Source organism: Oncorhynchus mykiss, chromosome 4, assembly GCF_057628025.1.
Source record: "Oncorhynchus mykiss isolate SJ-2025 chromosome 4, ASM5762802v1, whole genome shotgun sequence".
Classification (NCBI taxonomy): Eukaryota; Metazoa; Chordata; class Actinopteri; order Salmoniformes; family Salmonidae; genus Oncorhynchus; species Oncorhynchus mykiss.
The window spans coordinates 41,282,800-41,303,555 of NC_143025.1; the positions used below are offsets into that span (position 1 = coordinate 41,282,800).

General features: G+C 44.2%; 1 protein-coding gene across 4 annotated transcripts in view; it reads right to left on the reverse strand.

The window, feature by feature from the left end:
* Positions 1–20,756, reverse strand: part of LOC110521812 (low-density lipoprotein receptor-related protein 8) — a 261,008-nt gene that overhangs the window by 62,040 nt on the left and 178,212 nt on the right. For all 4 annotated transcript variants that reach the window (XM_036968636.2, XM_036968637.2, XM_036968635.2 and 1 more), the window contains exons 5-7: positions 9,518–9,892; positions 6,248–6,370; positions 946–1,068 (exon numbers count right to left, since the gene is read on the reverse strand). In XM_036968636.2, the coding sequence (XP_036824531.1) occupies positions 946–1,068; positions 6,248–6,370; positions 9,518–9,892 (621 nt within the window). The remainder of the gene's footprint in view (positions 1–945; positions 1,069–6,247; positions 6,371–9,517; positions 9,893–20,756) is intronic.

Sequence of the window (20,756 nt, forward strand, 5' to 3'; positions counted from 1 at the left end):
TAACATGTTTTGACTCAGGGGATTCAATACGACCGTTTTGGAGCAGAAGTGAGAGAAAATGAACTCCCGTTTTGGAGTGAAATGTTGTCCAGTCACGTGTCAAATGTTTCCTCACTACAATATATGATCATGGTACGTTACATTGTGTTCATGTTTAACCGACGAAACAAATCCATGGTGGGGCGCATGCTAATCGTTTAGCAAGGTAACCGGAGCTCATGCAAAGTCAATGGAACAAACTGGCTAAATTAGCCAGCTAGCCATTTACATTTCATTTTTTTTGTATGTTTAATTAGCTGGCTAGCTAGTTAGCTTAATGCCATTCACATTTTTCTAGCTTATGATAATGAAGTTTGCTAAATCTTGTTATCCTTACGTCTGCATTGCCATCAACTTGACTGGCAGCAGTTTGAGTGGATGGACAGAGCAGGGGCAACACCTCTTGATTGCTTGTTTGTTAGCTGATGAATTTCAGTACAGCTGTGGCAATCAACTGGCTAAAACTAGATATAGGAGATTAGTAAATTAATGGTGAAATTCTGTTTTAAAGATCTATGCTTCATATGTCATCTATTATTCAAGTCCATGTTGCTCATTGCTCATCATTGCTCCAGTGTCTCATACCCCTCTCCGTTGCCAGCAATTTTCCTCAGCAATATTGCCTAAACAAATTGCGTATTATCTATGGTGGAGCGCTAATCCATATGGTGCTTTATGGGTAATGTAGTCTGAGCCTGTTTCCTTGCCGTGAACAACCTCAAGGGAAGAGTTGGTATTTGACGGTAACGAGCGAGCTGAGAATTATCCTAATTTATTCCCCCTCGATCAAATGAAGCTCCGATTACTACCAGAGTGACCATCTGCATGTCAACTGGACACTAATAGGTGTGTGCGTGTGGGTTGGGTGTGTGCCGGCGTGCGTTAATGCATTCGTGTGTGTCTTACCGCACTCCTTCATAGGTTCGTCTGACCAGTCCTTGCAGTCTTCGATGGCATCACACACCTTGCTGCTGTCGATACACTCTCCATTCTTGCACATAAACTTCCTGGGGCCATCACACTTAGTGGCTGGAAAAGACAGAGGGTAGAAAAATACACAGATCATTACCTTGCAAAAGCTTACAACAAGTGTTTGATTTCCAATGCGTGTCCCTACTCTGATTCCTCGGGCATGATTGCATAAAATAAGTAATCTGCTTTCCAGACACTGCTATTGGCCTGGGGGTGGGGTTATAAAATAAGTAACAATGATAATTTGGTAGCTTAGCACTCTGTACCTGCAGTAGAGAAGATGATAGTGTATTAATTCAAAATACACTATATATACAAAAGTATTTGGATACCCATTGACATGAGTGGATTCAGCTATTTCAGCCACTATTTTCAGTCATTAGATCATTTATTTTGGTACAGTCCATATGTAACTTGTTTTTGGTCACAGGTCCAGGACTGGCTGAAGAATTGCAACATATACCTGGAGCTAACTCCGTAGATAATAAAACATAAATATTTTAAAAAGATATGTGAATATATATATATATATATATATATACAGTGCCTTGCGAAAGTATTCGGCCCCCTTGAACTTTGCGACCTTTTGCCACATTTCAGGCTTCAAACATAAAGATATAAAACTGTATTTTTTTGTGAAGAATCAACAACAAGTGGGACACAATCATGAAGTGGAACGACATTTATTGGAAGATTTCAAACCTTTTTAACAAATCAAAAACTGAAAAATTGGGCGTGCAAAATTATTCAGCCCCTTTACTTTCAGTGCAGCAAACTGTCTCCAGAAGTTCAGTGAGGATCTCTGAATGATCCAATGTTGACCTAAATGACTAATGATGATAAATACAATCCACCTGTGTGTAATCAAGTCTCCGTATAAATGCACCTGCACTGTGATAGTCTCAGAGGTCCGTTAAAAGCGCAGAGAGCATCATGAAGAACAAGGAACACACCAGGCAGGTCCGAGATACTGTTGTGAAGAAGTTTAAAGCCTGATTTGGATACAAAAAGATTTCCCAAGCTTTAAACATCCCAAGGAGCACTGTGCAAGCGATAATATTGAAATGGAAGGAGTATCAGACCACTGCAAATCTACCAAGACCTGGCCGTCCCTCTAAACTTTCAGCTCATACAAGGAGAAGACTGATCAGAGATGCAGCCAAGAGGCCCATGATCACTCTGCATAGATCTACAGCTGAGGTGGGAGACTCTGTCCATAGGACAACAATCAGTCGTATATTGCACAAATCTGGCCTTTATGGAAGAGTGGCAAGAAGAAAGCCATTTCTTAAAGATATCCATAAAAAGTGTTGTTTAAAGTTTGCCACAAGCAAACATTGGCAACAATGCAAAACGTTATATTTGGCGTAAAAGCAACACAGCTGAACACACCATCCCCACTGTCAAACATGGTGGTGGCAGCATCATGGTTTGGGCCTGCTTTTCTTCAGCAGGGACAGGGAAGATGGTTAAAATTGATGGGAAGATGGATGGAGCCAAATACAGGACCATTCTGGAAGAAAACCTGATGGAGTCTGCAAAAGACCTGAGACTGGGACGGAGATTTGTCTTCCAACAAGACAATGATCCAAAACATAAAGCAAAATCTACAATGGAATGGTTCAAAAATAAACATATCCAGGTGTTAGAATGGCCAAGTCAAAGTCCAGACCTGAATCCAATCGAGAATCTGTGGAAAGAACTGAAAACTGCTGTTCACGAATGCTCTCCATCCAACCTCACTGAGCTCGAGCTGTTTTGCAAGGAGGAATGGGAAAGAATTTCAGTCTCTCGATGTGCAAAACTGATAGAGACATACCCCAAGCGACTTACAGCTGTAATCGCAGCAAAAGGTGGCGCTACAAAGTATTAACTTAAGGGGGCTGAATAATTTTGCACGCCCAATTTTTCAGTTTTTGATTTGTTAAAAAAGTTTGAAATATCCAATAAATGTCGTTCCACTTCATGATTGTGTCCCACTTGTTGTTGATTCTTCACAAAAAAATACAGTTTTATATCTTTATGTTTGAAGCCTGAAATGTGGCAAAAGGTCGCAAAGTTCAAGGGGGCCGAATACTTTCGCAAGGCACTGTATATATATATATATATATATATATGGTAAGTCAAAAGTTTGGACACACCTACTCATTCAAGGGTTTTTCTGTATTTTTTTAAATGTTCTACATTGTAGAATAATAGTGATGACATAAAACTATGAAATAACACATATGGAATCATGTAGTAACCAAAAATGTGTTAAACAAACCAAAATATTTGATATTCTTCAAAGTAGAGGTGGCAGGTAGCCTAGTGGTTAGAGCGTTGGGCCAGATTGCTGGATCGAATACCTGAGCTGACAAGGTAAAAATCCGGCGTTCTACCCACTGTTCCCCGGTAGGCCGTGATTGTAAATAACAATTTGTTCTTAACTGACTTGCCTAGTTAAATAAAGGTTAAATAATACCATTTAAAAAAATGACAGCTTTGCACAATCTTCTCTCAACCAGTTTCATGAGGTTGGAGTGCTTTTTCAACAGTACCACACTTGTTGGCTGCTTTTCCTTCACTCTGCGGTCCAACTCATCCCAAACCATTTCAATTGGGTTGAGGACGGGTGACTGTCATCTGATGCAGCACCATCCCTCTCCTTCTTGGTCAAATTGCCCTTACACAGCCTGGTGGTGTGTTTTAGGCCATTGTCCTTTTGATAGTCCAACTAAGCGCAAACCAGATGGGATGGCCAATCGCTGCAAAATGCTGTGGTAGCCATGCTGGTTAAGTGTGCCTTGAAATCTAAAAAAAATCCCAGACAGCGTCACCAGTAAAGCACTCTCACACCTCCTCCTACATGCTTCACGATGGGAACCACACATGCAGAGATCATCCATTCACCTACTGTGCGTCTCACAAGGACACGGAGGTTGGAACCAAAAATCTCAAATTTGGACTCATCAGACCAAAGGACAGATTTCCACCGATCTAAAGTCCATTGCTTATGTTTCTTGGCCTAAGCAAGTCTCTTCTTATTATTGGTGTCCTTTCGTAGTGGTTTCTTTACAGCAATTCGACCATGAAGGCCTGATTCAAGCAGTCTCCTCCGAACAGTTAATGTTGAGATGTGTCTGCTACTTGAACTCTGTGAAGCATTTATTTGGGCTGCAATCTGAGATGCAGTCAATTGCTGATTTCTGAGACTGGTAACTCTAATGAACTTATCCTCTGCAGCAGGGGTAACTCTGGGTCTTCCTTTCCTGTGGCGGTCCTCGTAAGAGCCAGTTTCCTCATAGCGTTTGATGGTTTTTGCGACTGCACTTGAAAAAACTTATTGAAATTGAAATTTTCTAGATTGACTGACCTTCATGTCTTGAAGAAATGATGGACTGTTGTTTCTCTTTGCTTATTTGAGCTGTTCTTGCCATAATATGGACTTGGTCTTTTACCAAATAGGGCTATCTTGTGTACCTTGTCACAACACAACTGACTGGCTCAAACACAATAAGGAGGAAATCAATTCATTTAAATGCATTACATTTACCTCATGAAGCTGGTTGAGAGAATTCCAAGAGTGTGCAAAGCTGTCATCAAGGCAAATGGGTGCTACTTTGAAGAATCTCAAATATAAAATATATTTGGATTTGTTTAACCCATTTTTGGTTACTACATGATTCCATATGTGTTATTTCATAGTTTTGATGTCTTCACTATTAATCTACAATGCAGATAACAGTAAAAATAAAGAAAAACCCTTGAATGAGTAGGTGTGTCCAAACTTTTGACTGGTACTGTATATATATATATATATTTACAAAAAATATATATACGGGGCATTGGAAATAATGCAGACAATTACATCGAAGGAAGCCACAATCTACAATATTAAAATTGATCTACCCCATAAAGAAATAAACAATTTAAATAAATAGAAGAACACAGCCATAAAATGGCCTTACTGAAGAACTCAGTGATTTCCAACGTGGCACCGTCATAGAATGCCACCTTTCAAACAAGTCAGTTCGTCAAATTTCTGCCCTGCTAGAGCTGCCCCGGTCAACTGTAAATACTGTTATTGTGAAGTGGAAATGTCTAGGGGCAACAACGGCTCAGGCCATACAAGCTCACAGAACGGGACCGACGAGTGCTGAAGTGCGTAGTGGGTACAAAATTGTCTGTCCGCCCTGTTGCAACACTCACTAACGAGTCAAATCAAATCAAATTTCATTAGTCACATACAATTGGTTAGCAGATGTTAATGCGAGTGTAGCCAAACTACCTTTGGAAGCAACGTCAGCACAAGAACTGTTCGTGGGGAGCTTCATGAAATAGGTTTTTGATGGCCGAGCAGCCGCACACAAGTCTAAGATCACCATGAGCAATGCCAAGAGTCGGCCGGAGTGGTTTAAAGCTCGCCGCCACTGGGGCAGTGGAAACGCGTTCTCTGGAGTGATGAATCACGCTTCACCATCTGACAGTCTGACAGACAAATCTGGGTTTGGCGGATGCCTGGGGCACGCTACCTGCCCGAATGCATAGTGCCAACTGTAAAGTTTGGTGGAGGAGGAATAATGGTCTTGGGCTGTTTTTCATGGTTCGGGCTAGGCCCCTTAGTTCCACTGAAGAGAAATCTTAACGGTAAAGCATACAATGACATTCGAGACGATTCTGTGCTTCCAACTTTGTGGCAACAGTTTGGGGAAGGCCCGTTCCCGTTTCAGCATGAGAATGCCACAGTGCACAACCCGAGGTCCATACAGAAATGCTTTGTCGAGATCGGTGTGGAAGAACTTGACTGGCCTGCACAGAGCCCTAACCTCAACCCCATCAAAACACTTTGCGATGAATTGGATCGCCAAATGTAATCACCCAACATCAGTGCCCACCCTCACTAATGACCTTGCGGCTGAATGGAAGCAAGTCCCCCTTCATCTTCTTACATCTAGTGGAAAGCCTTTCCAGAAGAGTGGATGGAGGCTGTTACAGCAACTTCATATTAATGCCCAGGATTTTGGAATGAGATGTTCGACAAGCAACTTTTGGCCATGCAGTGTACAACACAATACAGAGAAGGGTACGAGATATTGTGGTAAATGACGAGGGGAAATTAGGAAAACATTAGCAGTTATTTCAGACCAGTGGAACATCTGTCAACTATACACCCAGGAGAGAAGGTAAGGGGACTAACTACTGGGCATGGAGGAAGACACAGGGGAAGAGGGGACGGTCAGTAAGGCCAACCCACCGTTGATACAGCCAGCCTCATCGCTGAAGTCAGGACAGTCACGAACCCCGTTACACTGTTTGCTGCCATGAATACAGGATCCATCACCACACTGGAACTCATCTGGACGGCAGGTCAGCAGAGCTGTGGGAGATAGAACACACACACACAAACGCACACACACACACACACACACACACGCAGACACAGAGCGAGAGGGAGCGGGAGAGAGAGAGAGAGCAGGAGAGAGAGAGATAGGAGAGAGAGAGAAAAAAAGAAAGACGGCGCACACACACACACACACACGCACACACACACAGACAGATTGCGTGAATTCAACAGCGCATCATCCAACTTTCTATCTCTCTAGAGATCCAACCCCAACTCAGTATCCTGTCAGAGATGAAATTACCCCAGTGGAAAAAGTGCGTGTTTCATCTTGGGTTTGGGCCAAAACGGAGTGCATTCCAATTCAGTAGTAATCCCTCATACATACAACTCCCCCTTCTCCCTGTTTCCCTCTGCACCAGAGAAATGCTGTGGAAATGAGAAGCTGGGAGGTATTTACTCACTGTCTGGGTAAAACACACACCCAGGACTGCCCTGCTTTGTTCTGTTGTTTGTGCTGTGTGTGTGTGTGTGTGTGTGTGTGTGTGTGTGTGTGTTGTACTAGCAGTAGTATAGGGGAAGGTTTATTTTACCCATTCATCTCTTTAACTGCTGCTTTAATTATTCATGGGATGCACTTTTGAGATGTAACCTACACCAGAGGACAAGATGCGAGGCGCACACACAAACGCACGCACGCACGCACACACACATGCCAAAAAAGCCTCCCCACACTCTAACATAAACAAAGACCCCCTTGATGTTAAATCCAGCATAACCAGCGTAATCCTAGTGTATCATAACGTGCTGATGGTATCAGTCCGGTGATTGGGATCTGAGCTCAGCTAATAATAATACAATCTCGGGATGAACAGTGGCAGTCCGGGAGAAAGAAAAGGGAAGGCAGGAACAGACTACAGAGATGAATGATTCTCCATTTCTCATTTACATCACTATAATACTGTCATACTGGAACCCCTCTCCCAGATCACACATCTCATCTCTGCATCTACTGTATATAGTCTGCTAAAGGATTTAAGACAGATGCTTCTAAACAGTAGTGATCATGTCAACACATCACTACGGGTACGGCACACACATTGTTTCTGGACCAGGCAGTATCACTTCTAAATGTACAGTAGCCATGATAGGACAATGCATAACGTTTTGATAATGCTATTGATTTGGATTATTAAGGTAGGTTTAATCAGGTTCCAACACCAAAATAATTGTACAAGTCTGAAACCCCTGCATAGATCTGCTCTGATTCTGTCCCTGTCTTTATGATCTGTGTGTTATTATTGAGTGGTCTCTGGGATTGAGAACAGGGTGTTACTCAGGGAGAGAGAGAGAGAGCCAGGTTGTGAATGCCCTCGCTCCCTCTCAAGGGCTCTCCACTGTACCAATCATCACACTGTTGCATGGCAACCAACTCAACTGATTGCCCTGGTGTTTCCAGCGTGGAGCTTATTATCACCGGGCACCATAACAGAAGTTTCAGCGGGGCTTTGACACCATAACATCCATGCATACACGCAGGTTAGCGTTTCTCGTCATGAATCTTGTTCTGGAGGCAGCTCTACAGTGGTCACTAGCTAGCACAGCCGCAAAGTAATACAAAAGCAAATGTTAGTGTTCATGGATTTTTATAATAGAGCCAATTTTGACTTTACAGCTGGCCCATCTAGCAGAAGGCGCTCAGTTTCGCCTCCAGGGCAAGATCCGTGACATTAAACGTCCCCCTGCTGCGTACACAAACAGACAAGCAGGCACACACAGGCAAAAGTGCTAACACACACACACACACACACACACACACACACACACACACACACACACACACACACACACACACACACACACACACACACACACACACACACACACACAAATGCCTATTCACTCACACATCCATCCACGTTTATTGATTGTACATTGACAGAGTGATTTTTACATAGAAGTATTTCTAAGCTAAATACCCCCCCCCCCTACAGAAGACTCCAGTACATCCTTTTCATAGAATAGACTATATACGTACAGTGCAGAGGAAAAGTCTTTGCCCTCTTTAAGACTTTCTCTTCTTTTTGCATATTTTTTGTCACTCAAAATGATCAGATCCTCAACCGAAGCCTAATAGTAGATAAAGGGAACCTGAGTAAATAAATAACACACAATGTTGATACCTATTTAATTGATTGCATTTAAAAATTTTAAAAAAAGTTATGCAAGACCCAATGACCCTGTGTGAAAAAGTAATTGTCCCCTTACACTCAATAACTGGTTGTTCCACCTTTAACTGCAATGACCGCAGCCACACGTTTCTTGTAGTTGTTCATCAGTCTCTCACATCGCTGTGGAAGGAATTCTGTCACACTCTTCCGGGCAGAACTGCTTTAACTCAGCGACATTTGTGGGTTTTCGAGCATGAGCTGCTCGTTTCAGGTCCTGCCACAACATCTCAATCGGGTTTAGGTTTGGACTTTGACTAGGCCATTCCAACCCTTTAAATGTGTTGCTTCTTAGCCATTCTGATGTAGACTTGCTTGTGTTTTGAATAACTGTCTTACTGCATGACCCAGCTGCGCTTCAGCGTCAGCTCACGTTCAGATGGCCTGACATTCTCCTTTAGAATAGAGAGCAGGATTCATGGCTCCTTCAATGATAACAAGTTATCCAGGTCCTGAGGCAGCGAAGCATCACTATTTGATGTTCTTACCGTGGAATGCAGTGTTTGGTTTTCGCCAGACATAACGGGACCGATGTCGTCCAAAAGTTCCACTTTTGACTAATTTGTCCATATAACATTCTTCTATGATCTTTCAGGTGCTTCCAGGCGCTTTTCCGGCAAACTTGAGTCTACTGTTTGGATGACATGGGCCCCGTTATGTCTGCTGAAAACCAAACACTGCATTTCAAAGGGGCAATTACCTTTTCACACAGGGTCATTGGGTGTTGCGTAACATAAAAAATGTGGTGGATTTTTTTGTTCACTCAGTTCCCTTCATCTAATAGCAGGTTTTGGTTGATGATCTGATAACATTCAAAACATGCACGAAAATATGCAAGAATAGAGAAAATTAGAAGGGGGGGGGGCAAATCGTTTTCTCACAGCCTTGTATATGTACGGCCACATCCTGTGTGCATCCCCAGGTGATCCAACCCCAGATACAGTGGACGACTTACCGCAGTCAGCCTCATCCGACTTGTCCTTGCAGTCTGCGTCTCCGTCACATTTCCAGTTGAGGTGGACACACTCTCCACTGCCACACTGGAACTCCCCCTCGGGGCACCGGGGCTTCTGGGGCTCCGTCCGGCGACTACAACGCTCCACAGACTCGTCAGACCTATCCCCGCAGTCCGGGTCCCCGTCGCAGCTCCACAGGTTCGGGATGCACTCCGAGTCGTTACAGCGGAACTCATGGGGGCCGCAGGTGGGGGTGGAACACTTCTCCTCATCACTGCCATCCCCGCAGTCGTCGTCGCCGTCGCACACAAAGACGGGCGCCACACATTTCCTGTTGCGGCACTGGAAGTCCTTGGCGGGGCAGGCCTTAGTGTCTGGAGGGAGGAGAGGGAAAACAGAGAGGAGTGAGGGGGATGAGTTAGAGGTCTAAACACCAAAGAGTGTGATGTGATGACAGGATAGCAAGATAATAAAAAATAAAAAGAGGAAACCATGATCTTTCACGCAACAGCTCTAAATGGGCGGACCAGTAAGAAGGAAGAAATATTCGAACAGATTGCGTAACATAATGAGAGTGGGAGGCAAAAGGGTTAGCTGTAAGATCGCATACCGTACAGAGTATGAGAAAAGAGATGAGAAACGCAATCACAGTCTGGGCGCCTGGTCTGAACTACACCACCAGCCATGGAGCCTCTAGGGAACACAGAACACATACATCCGTGCTAAAGAGAGCTAGGTTCTGTACTATACTGTATGTGTCTGATAGAGAGAGAGACAGACAGACAGGCTCTGAAGGGAGTCTCTATAACCTCTCTGTGACTACCTCTAACCTCAACGATTTCCTGGCTGCCCAGTCAATCAATCAATCACATGTATTTATAAAGCCCTTCTTACATCAGTTGATGTCACACAGTGCTGTATACAGAAACTGAGCCTAAAACCCCCAAACAGCAAGCATGTAGAAGCAAGGTGGCTAGGAAAAACTCCTTAGAAAGGCAGGAACCTAGGAAGAAACCTAGAGAGGAACCAGGCTATGAGGGGTGGCCAGTCCTCTTCTGACTGTGCCAGGTGGAGATTATAACAGAACATGGCCAAGATGTTCAAACGTTCATAGATGACCAGCAGGGTCAAATAATAATAATCACAGTGGTTGTCGAGGGTGCAACAGGTCAGCACCTCAGGAGTAAATGTCAGTTGGCTTTTCATAGTAGATCATTCAGAGTTAGAGACAGCAGGTGCGGTAGAGAGAGTCCAAAACAGCAGGTCCGGGACAAGGTGGCCTCATGCTTGGCCTTGGCTCTGTGTAGTGGCAGCACAGACTAAATTACTGTTAGTATGCAGTAGTAAGCGGCTGGCCCTGCTTTAAAAGGGTCAGCTAAGCAAAAGGGATAACTGGCCCGAGGAGCTGTGGAACAATTGAGTTCAATGGTGTTTCTTTTATGTAGAGGATCGCTATATAACGCTGTGTGGACACACTGCAATGAGGGAATCTATACACACACACACAAGGTTAAACACATACACACGCAGGCATGGACGAATGCACGCAGACAAACGTTCACTCACAGAGGCACACCCATACTGGCATAGTGCCAAACCACTCACACACAGGCAGTCATGTTAAGACATGCGCGTAAAGTGCGGAGTTACACAACTAATGCTAAAACGGATGCAGGTGGCGTAATCTTCAATCGACAGACTTACACTTACCACGCACTGTAGCACACACACACACTGCTGACTGGGTGTTGTTCACGGCTGATGGTAAAACGCCACTTTAGCCTTTTCACCTGCCCAGGCTCGGTGGAGTTTGGGTTGTAACATCCACAATGAAATACTCCAGCCGTCCCCAAAAGTTTCCACACCGGACTGACTCCCTATGATTTATGTGTTGTGGGGAAAAGGGCATTCTTGTCCTGCAGTAGCACTTCACTTCCCAGTGTGTGTGTGTGTGTGTGTATGTGTGTGTGTGTGTGTGTGTGTCATCCTCCTACCACTTCATTCTCTCCCTAACACCAGCTCCCACGCACTGCGCCACTGGGGCTAATTATATTAATAGCCAATTGTATTTCTCGCTAACTTTGCGGCTGTATACTAATGATCTCCACTCCGATCAGAGTAATTAAGTCAACAAATAGACAAGAGGCAATTAGAGGTTCAGGTGTTTACCAGCCCTCCCTCCCTCCCTCCCTCCCTCCTCCTGTCTGTTTATTGACTGACAGTTGAGCAAGGAGAGATTTTAAATCAGGTTTAACTTAGCACGATGTTCATTCGGGTTCAACTTTGATTGAGCGTTTTAAAATGTACAGATAAATGAAGAGAAATGTAAACACTGTGGATGCCATTTGTCTTGCAAGAACAACTCTATGAACGCCTCTCTTATACCTAGTATCATATTATATACTGGCTTTACAGTCGCATCTCACTCTCTGATAAATCCTCCACCAAGCACCTTGAGCTGAGCTGAAGAGAATAGACGAAAAGCTCTTTCTCTAGCCAGTAGAGAGCTGGGTCAGAAGGGTTATGTTTGCTGTAAACAGTGGTGGCGGGAGATTATTGTCTGAGCTTGGCTCCCAATGGGGATAGTTAGTGGGACAACCGTCTGCTAAGACACTGGAACCTGACTGGATTCTGACTGTCTGAGATCAGATCTGTCTGAGAGACCAGGGTGCGACTGGAACTCCAGTAGGGAATGTGGCTTTTATTAGCCAATCAGGAACATCATGTGATGCACATAGTTATTGGCAAAAAAGAGCTGTTCTGATCAAGACCAATTAGTGAAAAAAATGTCCGAATTGGGTTGCCTGTCTAAACGCACCCATAGTAACAGAAACACACAACCACCCACTCACCCAAAACGGTGTGGCATATGGCCCTAATGTCGTATCATACATCTCTGATGAGATCCAGGTACTGTACCTCCGCTCCACTCCCAGACCAGGGCCATCCCCACATAGGATCAGTAAAGAGGTCAGAGAGATTTAAACCCGTAGGATGGGATACAATGGGGGAGCAGAAGAGAGGGTATCGGAGAGAGAAAAGAGAGAGCAGAGGCGACACAGGCCCTAGAGGGGAAAGACTGTCTCCCACCTCAGGCTAATATATTCACCCGCTGGCCTAGTGCTGGACAGGTAATAGATGGATATGAAGATAAGACTGATCACATTGACCTTGTGTTAGGGAGAGACCTTGGAACCCAATGGAGAAAAAAATAAAAATAAACACATTGCCCACAACCACATGTGCGCAAACGCACGCACAGGAGTACCCACAAACACCACTACCCCCCCCCCCCCCCCCCCCCCCCCTTCACTTAGCTGTACGTTTCTGGAGCGTGATATTCAATAAGATACTGCACGGAAAAACCTAGCTTCGCATCGTCAGGTGTGGCCAACCTCGGATCACGCGGAAATACCGGGAATTAGAATGTTCCTCAATCCAACATCTCCAGGCAGACACAGCCACCCGACTCTCTGGTTTATAGCCTTAAAGTCTGGCTCTAATGGTCCTTACAGAAAACCAACAGCACATCTATGTCGCCATAGGAGTTATCAATACAACAAATCAATACTAATGGAATAGTGTGCTGGTGCTGTGCTGACATCCAGGGCATTATCATATCCTGAGGAATAATTCTATTGTCAAGAGCGGCCTCTCGATACGGCCCGGTGTTTTGAGCCATTGTTTTGCAAAAGCTATGAGTCACCTTAATATCATTAAAGCAGTGTGGATCAGAGAGGTGTCCCCTGGGGGGACCCCCTGTTTAGCCACCCAAATGGCTCCCTATTCCCTATAAAGTGTACTACTTTGGTCAAAAGTAGTGCACGATATAGGGAATAGGGTGCCATTTGGGACAAAAAAAAAAGTCTGTATCTGTAACAAAACACATCGATGATGTACAGCTCCCCTCATCGGAGATGTCAGCCAGCTCACTTAGTGGGCTGAAGACTGGAGCTTTGGGTTGGGGGATGGAAGAGGAGGGATACAGATGTTACTGATGTAGCCATGCACATGTGAACTGCTGACAGGAGGGCCAGAGGGGCCTGTTTACAGTATCTGAAAGACAGGCTTTGTGTGTGTGTGTGTGTGTGTGTGTGTGCGTGTGTGTGTGTGTGTGTGTGTGTGTGTGTGTGTGTGTGTGTGTGTGTGTGTGTAGACGTCAGTCATCCGTTCTCTAGGGTACCAGGGAGAGAGTTTATCAGTGGTTTGACTACATTAGGCTGGAGCTCACAGACAGAGACGGAGGCAGGCAGGCAGGCAGGCAGACAAGCAGGCAGACAGGCAGGCAGACAGGCAGACTCAGAATCTCGAGATGGTAGACCTGCTGTACAAGATACCTCAAGATTCCTCAATACGATAAAATAGAAAACAATCAGTGAGAAGAGAATCAGAGTAGATCTATTAAAGGTCCAATGCAATATCAAATCATTCATGGGTAACAAAGCTTACTGTGATTGTTTTCAATTAAAGTGGTCAAAAAGTAACAAAAATAACGTCTTAGCAAAGAGCAATTTCGCAAGCAATCATTTTTCTAGGACCCTCTGGGAGTGGTCTGAGTGGGGACGGGAAAGTTGAAAACAAGCGGTTATTGGCAGAGGTTTGGAACTCTCTTTCTTATTGGTCTAGTAACTCATTTACCGCTTTACTGTGATGTCACCAGGCAGGCCAAAACTCAAAACAGGCTGCAGTTTTAGGGGGTCTTTTCAAACAGCTCTCACATTATCATTAGCATTACCATACATTTTACAATCGTTATTCCAACCTCATAGTATGATAGAGTGTTGTGTGGAAATAGTGTGGAAATAGAGTCAACAAAAGTGTTGACTGCACTGGGCCTTTAAGTCTTTACCTTTCCAAGAGAGGGGAGTCGGTAGGAAGTGACATGGCATGAGGTGATCACACGACAGGATAAGATAGGGTTGTGACAGTTTAGCCACCCTGTCGCTGTACAGCAATTGGAAGAGATGAACCTCTGACCTCTGGGTGTCTTTTAAGATGAATTCCAAATCAGTGACGGTCTTATCAAATGCTATTGAAATTGGTGGTTGGTTTTGAAATGAACCGTAGCTGCAGTAACCCCCCCCGAGAGACATGTAGGATGTCTGCTCTACTGGAGTAAAGAACAGGCTATTCTCAGGGTGTCTCAGTGCAGTCGGTCTCTCCGCCTGTCTGTCTAGAAGGAAAGCCTGGGGGAGCCTAGGTAAATGGCAGCTCAGAAGGAAATAGCAGAATATCACCAGGAAACAGAGAAAAACCGATGGATAACATGAGTGGCATCCACCCAGGGGTACCTCTACTCTTCCACTGCTAGGCCTGATGGGTAGATAACCCATGGGGATGTACAGGATAAAGCCAGATGGATGGCTCAATCACCAGGCATCACTAAAGGCTTCAGATGATGCTTAGGCCTGGATTGAGATATGAATCACATTGAAATATGAATCACATTGAAATATGAATCACATTGAAATAGGAATCGCATTGAAATAGGAATCGCATTGAAATAGGAATCACATTGAAATATGAATCACATTGAAATAGGAATCGCATTGAAATAGGAATCGCATTGAAATAGGAATCACATTGAAATATGATTCACACGATGCCAGGTTGCTGTCTCCTGGCGGGATTATTCCAACCTTTTTAAAACGAGGAAGGCATTAGAGCGCAAACTGTCAGACAAGATCCCAAACGCTTCTCCCGTCACTCGATGTTCAGTGCCTGTCAGGGGCTAATTCCCATCTATATTTCCACTCCGCGCATGTTGCTGGAAATTAATTGAGTTTCCTTCGAAAACCGCCAGACCAGTATCTATGAATACATTACATCAAATAATAATTAATTAATAGACATTCAAATCTCAACTGCATCTTTCTCCCAATCTCTCTCTCTCCCTTCATTCCTTCAGCCCTCTCTCTGATGTGTTCCGCAGGCCCTGTGGGGAAGCTGACAGTGTTTTAGGTTTGGGTCGGACAACCTCCCAGCTGCAGTTCCATCTGTTGTGGGACAGGGCATTGGTGTGAAAGGGAGAGAGGTGCTTAGAGGGGAACAGAACATGGGCTAATGTTCCCAGAAGTCAGGAAACCACTAAAGTCTGAAACAACTGCACTGCCTTGAGGAAAGGAGTGACTGTGTGTGTGTGTGTGTGTGTGTGTGTGTGTGTGTGTGTGTGTGTGTGTGTGTGTGTGTGTGTGTGTGTGTGTGTTCCGTGCCCACATCCCATTACACCGACACAGTCCCAGGCCCAGTCTGAAAGGATTATAAATGAAGGGCATTATAATAGTCTGGATCCTAAACCAAGTTGAGCAGTTTGGGATACAAACAAACAAACACACACACACACACACACATATACACACACACACACACACACAAAGCGCGGCTCTTCCTCTGTAATTTATAAAGGTGGGTGGACTCTCCCAAGCTCTCTTGATACGTTATCAAATAATGGGATGGAGGCTAAAGTTATTTTAGCGCAGTCTGGATAGGTGAGAATATCAAGGTGTGTGTTTATTCACCCCCCCCCCCCCACACACACACACGCAAACAGCTCCTCTCCTCACTACGACATCGATCCCAGTGCAGGTGTGCAACACAGTGTGACTGATGTGAAAAGAGCAACAGGTCCCCTAGGCCTCCCTTGACTCTCTTTCCCAGGCCTGTAGAACACAGAGTGACGCTACAGTATAGGCCAGGGCTGACTGATCCAACCACACTGCCACGGGCTACACCACCACTGCTTCCTCCACTCCAGCCCTGACATACAGCCCATTGATTGAACAAGCTCCACAGTGCTCCACGCTGCAGCTGAGAGTGGAGGGGATTCCTTCCAGTCCACAACCTGCCATGGGCAGAGCAGAGAGAAAGAGGAAGGTCTTACATACTCAGGTTAGACTGGGAAGCCCGTGACCTCTAACTAAGCCTGCGTAACAGGCTACATATACACAACTCCCTTTGGATTTTATGGCCAGGCACAGCAAGTAGCTTACTTTAACAGAATGGCGACATTAGGTATCTGACTTGCCGTATAACTATATGTATGTAGCTATAGTAAGAGTGTATTTGTGGCAGTGTGTTCTTGCGATGTTCAGACCACAGCTAGCTAAGAGCTCCCTCAGGACCACAGTGCCTGCTAGACTCTTTAAAAAAAAGGTACTGTCTAGCACCAAAAAGGTTCTTCGGCTGTCCCCGTAGGAGCACCCTTTGAAGAACCCCTTTTGGTTCCAGGTAGAACCCTTTTGGGTTCCATGTATAACCCTTTCCACGGAGGGTTCTACATGAAACCTAAAACATTTCTACCTGGAATTAAAAAGGGTTCTACCTGGAACCAAAAAGGGTTCTCCTATTGTTAATTTGAACCTTTATTTAACTAGGCAAGTCAGTTAAGAACAAATTCTTATTTACAATGACGGCCTACCAAAAGGCAGAAAGGCCACCCTGCGGTGAAAGTGCATGGCATTAAAAATATAAATAAATGAAATAAAAAAATAGGACAAAAACCCACATCACGACAAGTGAGACAACACTACATAAAGAGACCTAAGACAACAACATAGCACGGCAGCAACACATGACGACACAACATGGTAGCAGCACAACATGTAGCAGCACAACATGGTAGCAGCACAACATGGTAGCAGCACAACATGTAGCAGCACAACATGGTAGCAGCACAACATGGTAGCAGCACAACATGTAGCAGCACAACATGGTAGCAGCACAACATGGTAGCAGCACAACATGGTAGCAGCACAACATGGTAGCAGCACAACATGTAGCAGCACAACATGGTAGCAGCACAAAACATGTTACAAACATTGTTGGGCACAGACAACAGCACAAAGGGCAAGAAGGTAGAGACAACAATACATCACGCAAAGCAGCCACAACTGTCAGTAAGAGAGTGTCCATGATTGAGTCTTGAACGTCCTATGGGGACAGGCGCGGATCTTTCTGGAACCCTTTTTTCTAAGAGTGTACGCTAAGATCTAAGCTGCTGTGGTATGGCAGGGAGTGAAAGGTAATGTACTGTGTGTCGTTGTGTGTGTGTGTGTGTATATACTTATGTGAGAAAAGCAGGCACACATAACCATTGTGGGGCAACATTTCACATGTAACAATATCCCTGTAACGTCGACTCATCTTCTGTATAAATAAATGACAAAACATATCGCTCCCCTCGAAGTCCCTGAGACAAACCGCCCGCGGAGCACTGATGAATTGGGCCTGATTTCTGTGGTGATCGTCGTTCCAACTTCAGCACGAGTCATTATTGTTGACCCTGGGCGAGCCTGACTCATCACCTGGCGACAGAGAGACACGCTCCGCTATACGATTCAGACAAGCCACGCCAAAAGAAACACAACACGCACACACACATATGGGTGTACAGCAAACCAAGCCCTTTAGATGGGTGAACTCCGTGATTAACATGAAAGCTCCAGCCTCACTCTCTATTTTCGGGCCCCATTGTTTCCACTCCCCTGATTAGTCTCTCCATTCATTCACAAGTATAAACCACCATCCCCCTTCCCAACCAGCTAGGAGCAGCAGGAGGGCCTGTGTGCCTAAAACAAGCCTGATTCCATATTAACATCAATTAAAAGCTGGTAAACTTTCTTCAGAGGGCTTTATAAATCTAATAATGACCTTCTCAGACTGTATCCATGTATAATTTAACATATGGATGTGCTCAATTAGCAGCTGTAATTAACGACAGTGCTCCAATTTGGAAGTGGGAAAAGAGGGGGGGGGGGGGGGGGAGAGCGCGAGAGGGGATCGGGGTGCAGCATTTTGGAAGAAAGAACTGGAGTGGGGGTGGAAACTGGGAAGTGTGTGTGTGTGTGTGTGGGGGGGGGGGGGGGGGGGGGGGGGGGGGGGGGTCCAGTACTCTGCATCACAAACACACAAACATACATTTAAAAAAAAAAAAAATTAAATTAAAGATTTTCCCAGGCATTTCTGCCAGTCAATACTCCTGTATTTGGTACACATCCATTTTTTTAATGCGGGAACTAAAGACCACATGTGTGCATACTATGGTGTATTAATGTGCCAACAACAGCTAACTATTTCAATTTGAAATAACAGCTAACACAACACTCTACCTCCAAAAATTGAATTTTTACTGGACGGAACACAGAATGATCCACATTCCAATGGAGGAATAAGGAGATAGATCTTCAGCTGTGAGTCTGACCACGTGCCCAGTGATATGCACGCAGCTAAGACAACACATCTCTTAAATGATAGATCAAAGGCCCATTTCTGCAGGTTGAGCCAGGATCAGACAAACAGACAGACCCCCACCAGACAGTAAATCAATGATCACCAGCACCCTCCATTAAATATTTCTAAGATGTAATAATCAACCTTATTTTTCACTCCAATAACCGTATATACATACGTACAGTGCATTCAGACCCCATGACTATTTCCACATTTTGTTATATTGCAGACCTATTCAAAAATTGATTCAATTGTTTTTTTCCCCTCATCAATCTACACACAATACCCCATTATGACAAAGTGAAAACAGGTTTTCAAATGTATTAAAAATAAACATCGGAAATACCATATTTACATACTGTAAGTCTTCAGACCCTTTGCTATGAGACTCGAAATTGAGCTCAGGTGCATCCTGTTTCCATTGATCATATTTGAGATGTTTCTACAACTTAATTTTCATCTACCTGTGGTAAATTCAATTGATTGGACATGATTTGGAAAGACGCACACCTGTCTATATAAGGTCCCACAGTTGACAGTGCATGTCAGAGCAAAAACCAAGCCATGAACACAGTGGCCTCCATCACTCTTAAATGGAAGACGTTTGGAGCCACCAAGACTCCTCAATCAGGCCTTTATGGTAGAGTGGCCAGATGGAAGCCACTCCTCAGTAAAAGGCACATAACAGCCCGCTTGGAGTTTGCCAAAAGGTACCTAAAGGACTCTCTGACCATGAGAAACAAGATTCTCCGGTCTGATGAAACCAAGATTGAACTCTTTGGCCTGAATGCTGGAGGAAACCTGGAACCATCCCTACGGTGGTGGCAGCATCATTCTGTGAGGATGTTTTTCAGCAGCAGGGAATGGAAAACTAGTCAGGATCGGGGGAAAGATGAACAGAGCAAAGTACAGAGAGATGCTTGATGAAAACTTGCTTCAGAGCACTCTGGACCTCAGACTGGGGCAAAGTTCACCTTCTAACAGGACAACGACCTTAAGCACACAGTCAAGACAATGCAGGAGTTGCTTCGGGGAAAGTCTCTGAATGTCTTTGAGTGGCCCAGCCAGAGCCCGGCCTTAAATCTAATCGAAAAACTCTGGAGAGACTTGAAAATAGCTGTGCAGCGACGCTCCCCATTCATTCAACCTGACAGAGGTTGAGAGGATCTGTAGAGAAGAATGGGAGAAACTCCCCAAATACAGGTGTGCCAAGCGTGTAGCGTCATACCCAAGAAGACGCTAGGCTGTAATCGCTGCCAGAAGTGCTTCAACAAAGTACAGAGTAAAGGGTCTGAATACTTATGTAAATGTGATATTTTAATTTAATGTTTTAGAAATTAGCAAAACATTTCTAAAAATGTGTTTTTGCTTTGTAATTATGGGGTATCGTGTGTAGATTGCCGAGAAGAAGAAAAACAACGATGTAATCAGTTTTAGAATAAGGCTGTAAACATAACAAAATTTGGAAAAAGTCAAGGGGTCTGAATACTTTACACAGTTGTGATAGATGAAAAAGTGATAGAGGGAAAGTATAGCCACTGTAAGTGACCCGACAGTGTAAAACAGCACAGAAATGAAAAGGGAATAAGATTGTGAGAGGTGACCTTGATAGCCAAATCATTTCAATGTAATGAATAATGAAAACGTGTTTAAGGCCAGCATCTGTAATGACACTTGCATAGGTTAATGTGATACTAAAGAGCCTGAAAATATTTCTATGTTAAGGGAGCATATCTTGCTTTAGATATTGTGGTTACTAAATTTGGCGTTTTCTGTAAAGAAAAAGCCTGGAAACAATCATCATTTTCAGTTCCAATTCAAGACGTTTGGATAGATACATTTACATGAAATGTAAGGAAAGGTACAGTAGGTTGAGTGTTGAAAGAAATAGGTTGCAACTTGAAATATAAGTTTGGTAATAATGTAACAGTTGGCAATGAATCAACGTTGAATTTGGTTTCAACAAAGATGTTTTATTTATTTACAAAACAAATGTACTTTTAGGTTGAT